Source organism: Diabrotica undecimpunctata, chromosome 8 (genome assembly GCF_040954645.1).
Source record: "Diabrotica undecimpunctata isolate CICGRU chromosome 8, icDiaUnde3, whole genome shotgun sequence".
NCBI classification, from domain to species: domain Eukaryota; kingdom Metazoa; phylum Arthropoda; class Insecta; order Coleoptera; family Chrysomelidae; genus Diabrotica; species Diabrotica undecimpunctata.
This window is the reverse complement of record NC_092810.1, coordinates 139743766-139754686: the sequence shown is the minus strand read 5'-3', so window position 1 is coordinate 139754686 and position 10921 is coordinate 139743766. Positions and strand designations below refer to the sequence as shown.

Here is a 10921-nt window from a genome sequence, read left to right as displayed (position 1 = left end):
TTAACACCGAGAATTCCTAATATGAGTTGCCTGATGCTTTAAAATTCCTGTGAGCTTTTTTTTCTGTATGACAAGCTCAATTAATTCTCGCGAAAACCAAACTAGAAAGTTTAATGATTTAAACCGTTTGATAGGAACAAAAATATTAATGGCATCATATAAAATATGGTAAAAATTTTCTAAGCAGCAATTTATATCTGATTCATCTAATACCTTGTTCCAAGGAATTGAGGCTAAATATTCATTGAAAACTTCATAAATACATATTTTAAAATCATGATAGAAGACATCATATTTAAGCAACCAATTTAAATTGGCTGCATGTAACAATATAGTATAAGCTGAATGATGTTGCGAAGTACTCAATAGAATATCAGTTGAAATCGACACAACTGCATCCCTCTGAGTACAGAAAACTAAAAACTTCGTAGTAATATTTTGAAGGCTAGGGTGGACTTCCAACACACTTTTCAGCATAAGAACTATCTTGATATTTTTATTCTGGCCACCCCATGAATCACTTCATAGTGTAAAATTGGTGACTCCTTGTCAACATTAGCCATAATATGTTTGCATAAACAAGATGAAACTTCCTGAGTGCCCTGTCCAGCTTGTCCCTCTACCCAAACATAGCAAAAACCTTTCACTCTTGCCACTGTGGATTCTGCAATTGTATAACATCTGTTGTCTTTTGTAGAGCATGATGTTAGTTGGAATACGCGGCATAGGTAGAGTTTTCTCTAAGTCAATAGTTAATGCATCTGAGCTCTTGTTTTCTTTTGCAAACTTCAAATCATCTTTCATTAGAACTTGAGCTAAGTTTGCTAGTGCCACATGCTCCTCATGATTTTCCTAAAGTTTGTGTTTCCTAAAGTTTTTCAGTACTATTTTCTGCACCATTAATCTGTAGAATAAGTGTGTCACATTAATTGAAAGTATCTTTTTTTAGTGGTTTATGTCGTAAATTAAAGTCCTGTAGAAAAATATGTTTATAAGTGCTGAAATACACTGAGTTGCTGTACTCATTTTTATATAAATAATACATTTTCATTAGCGTAATATCAGTTGGCAAGTACAAAGAATCTGTATGGTTTCGTCGATAATGACATTGCAAATTAACCTCAAAATATGGTGCTTTATTGTCCTGTGGTTCTTTGCACATATCTACCATCATTTTACGTCGTGATCTTAAATACATTCTTAATGAGAAAAATGTTATGGTCTTAAACTAAATTGTATTAACACTAACTAAAAACAGTACACGGAAAACACAGATTGAGTTAGTTCCCTCTTGCAAAACACATGACTGATTTTATGCGGTTGTATCCTGAATGCAAATCTCAAAACTATAGTTACGTAAATGGTAGTTGATTCAAACTGTTTTAACACAAAATATTGATGATAAAGCCTTTGGTTTATTTTTGCTAAACAAAGTTTGAACCTTTCTTATGTTAATTAAAATCCTTTGAAAAAGGTATATATTTAAAAACCCAAACGAGCTGTGTTAGACAAAACGTTTTCAGAATCCATCATTCCATGATCAGTGTCCTAGAAAATATGTAACCACTTATTAAAAAGAACATGAAGTTTAAATTTTGACCAAGGTTAATGTAAAGTGTGGTTAATACTTACTAGGAGTACATGAATGTAGCCACTAAATATATGGCTAAAAACCCGTTACCAAATAATTAGTTACATTTGTTTGACATTATTTCTTATAAATTATTAGGATGTTAAAGTTACCGTTGGATTAGGTAACATGGCGACATATGACTCCACGTTGAAGTTGCTAGTCCTGAGACGGTGTGTCTACGAGGACTTTATGGAAGCAACTGATTGAAATGACAACGTTGACAAGTTAGGACGGAAGTCGTAACAGAGCAGTCAATATAACTGTATGTGTCTACTTAAGACAAAAGCCAACGTTATTTAAAATTGTTAGAGTAAAAAATTAAATTAATATAACAGTATCAACCATCAATGTTGTTGTTTTAAAAATTATGTATATGAGATGAAATGTGGAGAGAAGATTATGTGGTTAAAGTTAGGCAACCAACTATACATGTGTGTGGTAGTGTAGTGAAATAGAGATTTTAATATAAGGGCCTTTATGTTGCTTCAACATTTGGTACCTGGAAAATAGAAACTAGACACATGTGGAAAGTTGAGTTCTTGAAATTTTGTTGATATTGGTGGAATATGAATGAATATATTTAAAATATGAAAATGTTCTTGCGTGAATAAAATAAAACTTTTGTAGTATAATGGTCATGTGATATTTAACTTATAACTCGATTATAAAAGGCCCTGTATGTCAAAAAACAACATTTGGTACCTGGTAAATGTAAAACTTATTAAGTTATAAGTACATGAACTTAAATATCTAATTGGGTGTTAACGGACTAAGTGGTGTGGAAGTTTTATTGTATTAACTATTCTATGAAATGAATTCAATTTGATGGTTGGGACATGGTTTTGTAGTGTGTTAATAGTATAGTACTCAACTTATAACTTAAGAAAGGCCCTATCTGTCATAAGCAACACTAGGTACATGGGAAATATAAAAGGATAAGTTATAAGTTGAATGAGTTGCTGGTGTATAATTACCTTAATTGTGAAAATGGAATGGTTGTGGGTTGGCTCTGTTAAAATTAAGTAAAACGAAAAATTATGGTGTCAGCTTTGCTGATGAATAAGTCGTAGGATTTGTTTTTTATTCTTAATGGATATGATGGATATTAAGGTGTTCGTTGAACTATTATATAAAATAAACAAACTTTGATGGTTGGGGCATGGCTTTGTAGTATGTTGCACGTATAGTACTCAACCTGAGAAAGGACCTATCTGTTATAAAGCAACACTAGGTACATGAGAAATATAAATTGATAAGTTATAAGTTGGATGATTTGCAGGTGTATGTAAACCTTAAATGTGAAAATGAAATGGTTTTGGGTGGCTCTGTTGAAATTAAGTGAAAAAGAAGAAAATTATAGTGTTTTTTGAAAAAATGTGAGATACGGAAAGACTACAGAAGGCTGAGATCCCCAGAGAACCGTAACCAAACCCTAAGGGGGTTGTGTGGAAAAGTAAAATGAGAACTGAAAGGTTTGTTTGAAAGGAATGAAGAATAGTCTAAGATTTGGAGGTGCCGACAAGAAGCATGGACAACATTAGGTATAGTGGGTCGGACTAGAAGTTTGGGTTTAATAGAGAGAAACAAGGACAGATTTAGGGTGTGATGTGTTGAAAGAAAAGTTTGGAGTGGACTAAAGAAGATAAGTATTAGACGAACGAATAGTGATAAATGTAGATTTTTATTGTAAAAGTGAATTGGGGGTGAAGGTTATGAGAATAGTTGGCGATGGAGAGGGAGGAAGTCTCGATTGAAATATACATGACGATTGACACAATTTGGGCTCTTTTGTTTTTCTTTAAGAATTTCAAGGTCTTCGTATAGGTCTAATTTGAAGAAATTTTTTTGGGGGATATTGTGAATAAGTGAAACGTCTTCTGGGATATTAAGGGTGTGATTGTGTTCTTTGAGATGTTAAGAGAAAGTGGAAGTGTTTTCTCTTTTTGTGTGCTCTATAGAACATGAGGATAGTGATCTGCATGTTCTACCTATGTAAGAGGCATTGCAATCTGAACATTTTAGTCTATACACTTCATTCCGATCCATATAATTGATGGGATCTTTGGAATTAGATATGTGTTGACCCAAATTGTTGGGTACTTTAAATGAAACATGGATGTTTTCAACCGAACGTTGGATGAGATTTCGAATATCTCCAGAAAGACTTTCATGATAGTATGGGAGTGAAACGTAATTGGGCTTGGTGGTGAGGTCTCTGGGGAAAACATTCTCCTGCAGGGTCTTAAGGCGTTTTTTGCGGATGAGTTTGTTGACGATGTTGTGATCATATCCATTGTTGACTGCTATTTGTCTAAGTATGTTAAGTTTTTTTTTGTAGTTTATGTCTGAAAGTGGAATGGTTTCTAGGCGATGGATGTAACTGTGAAAAGCTGCGTATTTATGTGACATGGGGTGGTTAGATGAAAATGGAATTATGTGGTCAATCTGTGTGGGTTACATATTTTCTAGGACACTGATGATGGAATGATGGATTCCGAAAACGTTTTGTCTAACACAGCCCGTTTGGGTTTTTAAATAAATACCTTTTACAAAGGATTTTAATTAATTTTTTAATATATGGTATACAGCCAACTACAGGAACGTAGATTCCTTGTGGACTTTCTTATGTCATACAAGCAATAATATCAAATTTTGTATTTTGGTAGTTGGTTCCTTTTTGCATAACTACGTCCAATTATTGTACTTTGTACTCCCACTAATAACCCTTAGTGGTTGACGCGGTTAATAAAAAAACGGATTTTCTATGCTTTCTCAGTAACATTCTGTCAATTTTTAAAACAATTTACTGGTTTACTTTCAAATAACGATCTTACATTGTTTATATATATAGTTTATTTATAAGTAAAAAATGTTGTCTAATCGTTTGCATATTCTGATCAACATATTTACCAAAACCAGTAAGATAACTATATCAAACGGTATCTTGGGAAAATCGTTATTTCTCTGGTCTAATTTTAAGTATAGCTTCTAATTGTTGGAAGTAATAATAATTCTAATTAACTTTTATTTTATTTTATATTATCCTATTGGATTTTTAATTTGTCATATATTTTTGGTTGAACTTAGAGATCAAAAATAAATTCTTACACCGATATTTTTTGCTTTGACAGTAACAGCAATTTATAAAAGGATATTTAGGTAAGACATTTCTAGCGCAAATTTGTGAAACGCGTTCCTAAAAAAGTTGCTCCTATAAAAACAAACACATACGTAAGTAATTGTCTCATCCATCTTCGACTTAAGTTGACAAAGAAAGAGGAATTCATCAACAATAGTAAATTACTTACTTTAGATATTGCCATGTTTATATTCCCCACACTTGACAACATTGACGTATTCGGATGTATACTTGGTAAAGTAATAATATGAGTGGAAAAATACCAGCGTGTCACTTCTAATACATAAATTTTAAAAAAATTCTAAATCGTTTTTAATTTATTTCTCGTGGATTGAGATACAATTTTTGTTCTGTCTGGATATTTGGAGCTTTGTTAAATTGAGAAAACGTTTTCGGAATAAGTATTCCATCATCAGTGTCAGGTTAATACATGAATGTAGCCACTAAATATGGGGGTAAAAACCCTTTAAAAATTACTAAATGAAATTTAGTTTACATTATGTCTAGTTTAAAATTAATTAATTTTTATGTACCTTTTTATGAAGGATTTTATTAAAAATTTTTTTAATATATGGTATACAGCCAACTACAGGAACTTAGTTTCCTTGTGGATTTGAAGCTTGTGTTTTGGCTGTTTTTTTCTCCAGATACTTTGTTGGATTATGCAATTCTTTATATGTAGGTCATTTAGAATATCGTTTTAAACAGATCGAAACGCTCGGGTTTGGAAAATCTCAGATAATCACTTTTAAGAGATAGGTACCTACAAAATAACTTTCAAGAGGTCGCCCAAGCAAAAATTTTCTTAACCCTTTACCGCATCATGTGCTATAAATGGCAAGAACCAAAAAAAAATTTTATTGTTTTAACTCAATTTTTGTCCTAGCCGTGAACTGTTGGTTATTACCCAAAAGAGCGAAGAAATTTGATTTACCCCTTTTGGACTAGCAATAGCCGATGCACTATGCAAAGCCGGAAAACCAATTAAACAGAACAGAGTAGGAAGACCGTCAAGTAGTAGCATTCAGCAGATAGCTGTCTATAGCAGACTATACAGGATGTTTCATACCGTATAGTGTATACTGTAGCTTCAAAATAGTTTGACTTTAATATTACATTGTTGCATGATGTTCCATATTTGGCACCAAAAATTTTTTTTTTGTCAATAAATTTTTCCTCGTATTTTAATATTTTTACGTAAAAATGAAATTAAAATTCATGCGGTTAAGGGTTAAAGATTTTTTTTAAACAAATTGTAAAATTAGCTTTTTTGGCATTTTTTTTCGGATTATTCTAAACAAAATGGATATTTTGTAATTTTTTTGTAAACTTTATCGTTTTCAAGTTATCAACAATTAAAAATTAAAAAAAAACGGTAAATAGTGATTTTTAAGGTCAAAAACAAAGTAAACAATATTATTTTTTAATTTATAAAGGGCGGATTAGAAGAAGAGATCCTATTGAGTGGCCACCGAGGTCAACCACCTGACTTTTTTCTATGAGGTTACCTCAAGTCAGTTGTTTATAAAACTCAACCTGCTTCACTTGGGAAATCGCGAGAAAGAATTAGGCAATGGAATATGGCTATTCTGTTTTTCAAAAACCTTTCACTAGTGTAAAGTTGTGGCAACTATGGCTGAGAAATTTTCTAGATCTGTTCAAATTGTTACTTTGATTGGTAATGGAATGAGTCGAAGAGAAGTGGCCAGACAGCTTGGACTCAGTCGTTGTATGGTCCAAAATATTTACCAACGATTTGTAGAGACTGGATCTCACGAACGACGACCAGTCGTCGTTCGTGAGATGTTTGGTAAGATTAAACCTTTTTTTTGGAACTCCTCTGTTTTTGTTTGCTTAATCCTCGTGAAATTCTTTAAATATTCTTGAATAACACTTCCCTAAGAACTTCTTTGATAAGAGTATCAGTCAATATTGATGTTTGGCGACAGCTTCTATCTCTGTTTCATGTTTTTCGTGGACCTGCTTGGAAAAGCAGTCTTAATTTGAGAGGAGTAACCTTTTCAGGGATAAATTCTGGTGTACTTTCTCTCAGTTGAAGTGCCTGGTTGATCTTATTATTCGAAGACATTTTCAATAAGCGCTTTTCCATCTAAACGTTCTGTTCTAGTCTCTTTGTTTTTGTCTAAATTACTACTTCGTAAGTTGGGACGATCTGTGGAATATAATGGAATCAACTCTTCATCTGACAATAATATATTTGCATTAAAAGAATAAATTTCTGTCACCATAAAGCTAGCTGTATTATTTTTGGAAGTAATAGCTTGAGGCAATGCACTGAGAGAACCTCAAGCAAATTCCATGATGCGCGCAAAATGATTTAATAAAGGGAATGTTTACGTCTTTATCGACCTTCTGGAGAAAATTGTTGATGTGAATAATATTAATGCAACTCGCCTATTTAACGTTGACAAATGAATGTCAGCAGTGTGCAGAACAAATTCCAAAAGGTTGTCGCATAAAAAGGTAAGTAAAGTTTGGTCAGTGTCCAGTGGAGAACGTGGAGTCAACATGACAGTTGTTTGTTGTGCAAGTGCTTTAGGACTTTAAGTTTCACCTATGCTTATATTTAAGCATATGCGAATGAACAATAATTTGAGGATTGGTGTTCCACCAGAGAGTATGGTTGAGATATCAGAATCAGGCTAAATGACTATTGATCTCTTTGTAAAATGGCTCCAGCATTTTATTGATTCTGCAAACCCAACAGTAGAAAATAAGTTTTTTTGGTACTGGACGGGCATACAACTCCATGAAGCAATTTTACGGTCTAGAGGGCACTGTCTAATGTTCCAAACACATATTTTCCTATAACTTGGGACGTTCCCTTGGGATGCGACGTGGTGAAGATGAGAACTTGTTCCAGTTTGACTTGTCTAGATGAAATACTGAAAAAATCAGTAATAATAATTGAAATAATTTAAATTTATTGGTCCATTTTTATGTTTGCTCTCTGAAACTGCATAGGTTCGACGACACTATCAATTAAAGTTTTATAAATTTACACACCTTCTGTAATTATTTATTATAGTTACCCATGACAGTTTGATATTATGCTTTTACAGTTTAAATACAAAGGCCCTTCATATTTAGAAAGCCAAAAAAAATACCTAAACTTAATACCTAAGAAATACCTAAATATTTCTATTTCTTTTTAGACTTCATCACAAAACTTTTTACGAAAGACGCCGCTATTTAAAATTATCAAAACTAATTTTAAAACCTAGACATCACTTTTCTAAATAAAATTAAACATCTAAAGTTTGTTAACCTCAATTACTTCTTCCCGAGCTTCTCGTTTTACCTTTGAGTGTATTCAGGAAATAAAGGGTACACCACCCTTTGTAAATAATGAACAACATTTCCCGTCTTGTTTACTTTTAATAAGTTTAATAAGACCGACATTCGAAATAAGAAAAATACTAACTTGGCGAAGTCACAACATCAAACGCGGGTCATGGGTTCTTTAGAGAAGAGGTACATTTCCACTATTAGTGGAATGATGGAAAATAAAAGAAAAATAAACGGGAAAAAATGTTCGAAAAATATAAGGAAATATTGCAGAGAGTATTGTGAATATACCGGCATACATGGTCTTCGTTACTTTGGGGAAAAGAGAAGTATGTTTGAAAAGTAAGTTTTAGAATAAGTATGCTTTTAGTTTTTTTATTATAAACATATTCTAAGATAGATTTAAGTTTAATATAGGAAATCTATCAAGTGAAGTTTGTAATTTGTTTTGGTAAATCATAAAATAGTATATGAGATAAATATATTAACCTGTACTTTAACGGGATTTAGAAAGGTCAAAACTTTCAGTGTGTATATGGCTGTCTTGTCATATCTAACGTACTTTATGGAATTAAAATCGGACTACTTTACGACTCAGTGTTCAAAAACACATCTTAACCTCCGGTTAGTGTGTCTAAATAGATAAATTAGCACGGAAGGTGTTCCGGAGTATGTCATACCCCAAACTAAACTAACGCAGAAAGTTAAAATTTTTAAATTTAATCATTTAAAATAATTAATTTTGGTTTTTTACATATTTATGATTTAAATAAATTAAATATAGTACTGTAAAAGTCTTATATTTAAATGGTAAACATAATTTATTTAACATATTGCAATTAGGCTAGTCAAAAAACAGGAGCGAACAATAGTACACTCAGATACTATGAAAAATTTTATTGATCACATAACTCTAAATAAACTTATAGGCTAAGATTCTACAAACTAAAGAAAAGAATGTTCGCCAAAATACATTTAAAAATAAAAAAGTTACGACTCCTCAAAATTTGAATCGCAAATTGAACACGTCATTATTGCGTGTTCCAAACCAATTGGAGTATCACATATGCAGATGTAAAAAGTCTTCCTATCTTTATTTCTTGGACAAACAGAACATCTACTGCTTGTCCTACGTCGCTTAGGTCCCAACTGATATCCCTCTGGTTGCTGAATATCACGTAGTGGTCGACGCAAGGAAGGGTCTTCGTTGGTTTCGAAACTCAGAAATCAGCTGCACACCCAGTTCTTTAAAAAAAAATTCCTCTTTTTAAGTTATCGTTTTTTGTATTTGTTTTATATATAACTTGAGCATTCACTCATGCTGTATTCAAAAACGAAACAAATTATGTCAAAGTCCAACGACGACTATTTCTTGATACGCTGTAATTAGCAGATAGCTCATCCAATGTGTCTACACCGCCTTTGGTTGAATTGTCAAAGTCGATAATTTCAGGTAATTTCTTTTCACCAGTTTCTTCAATTATAGTATTATCATGATGCAATGTAGAAAAGATAATTACATTTTTTTACTTTTTTGGCACATATGAGACAGCCGTTATATCTTCTTTGAAGGCACTTTTTGAACTGCGAATTTCTCTTCCTCGTGTGTTCAGAAGTGCTGTTGTAATTTGCCTTTTGTTCTTCCTAACTGTCCCAACCGATGTAAGATGATAAGTCTGAAGTAGATGGATCATGAGCGGATAACTGGTAAACCAGTTATCAAAAGTAATATTACGTTTAGCACCAGAAACTGGCCCAAACAAACGTTCAACTATGTTTTGCGGATTGTTACTTTGTCGAAAAGGTCCTTCTGGCTGTGTGCCGACATAAACTTTAATGTTTAGACAGTAGTAAGTTTTGGCAACACTAGCGCAAATACTTTTAAGCCATACTTCGCTGGCTTAGTCGGTATGTATTGAAGAAATGACACACGTCCCCTGAACGGTTCCAGTTTTTCGTCTATTGTAAGATGTTAACTTGGTATATAGTATGTCTAGTTAATCAAATATACCTCTAATTGGTGTCAATTTGTCGATCTGTTTCCGTTCTACTCTATTTTGCACATTATCGAATCGCAAACATTGCAACAAAATGGAATATCTTTGTTGTGACATTTTTGTTCAAATGAGATCAATACCGCTGCCATTAGTATTCCAAAGATCTAAAATATTTTGTCGGTTTGACTTGTAAAGTCCCGTCAAATAGAGCAGGCCTATAACAGCTTTGATTTCTATTTTGTCAGTTTCTTTGACTAAATACTGATGTCGTGCATGGTACCGTGAGGCTTTCGTCGCTAATTTTATATTTGTATAATTAACAATGTCATCTTATTTCTTCTGTAAATAATAACAACCAACAATCAAGAAAACTCTGCTTTTCTCGTGCTATTCCTTTTACACCAGGTAAATATGTAATTAGATTGTCCGACCTTGTTCTCACTTGTTTTTTTTGGGAGCTTAAACCGCTTTATCTAAACAGTATGTCTTACCATTATTCTCACTACCACTTTCTGAACCACTTGAAAATTCACTTCCTTCTTCAGTCTCCACTTCTTCAGAATCCTCCCTTTTGTGTGCTGTCTCTTATTGAGCCCCTTTTTCCAATATGATTGTCTCTTGACTTTCTAATGCGGTTTGTTCTTTCTCAGATTCACTATCAATGAACGATTTATCATCGTCAGAAATACTGCCAAATTCCGCCCATAAACGTTTTAATCTTTCCTGCTCTTGTTCGTAAGACATAATTATTCTATAATTCAGTATCGCTGAAAGAAAAATAAAAATCATAGTACATCTCAAAAAAATATCAAAAATATCATGTAAATACCACAAAACAACTAA

General features: G+C 32.7%; 1 protein-coding gene across 1 annotated transcript in view; it reads left to right on the top strand.

The window, feature by feature from the left end:
* The first annotated feature begins 8281 nt into the window (after positions 1–8281).
* The window catches only part of LOC140448616 (pickpocket protein 28-like), a 40626-nt gene continuing 37986 nt past the window's right edge, over positions 8282–10921 (top strand). The window contains exon 1 of the mRNA XM_072541713.1: positions 8282–8423. Coding sequence (XP_072397814.1) covers positions 8290–8423 — 134 coding nt within the window. The 5' untranslated portion in view covers positions 8282–8289. The remainder of the gene's footprint in view (positions 8424–10921) is intronic.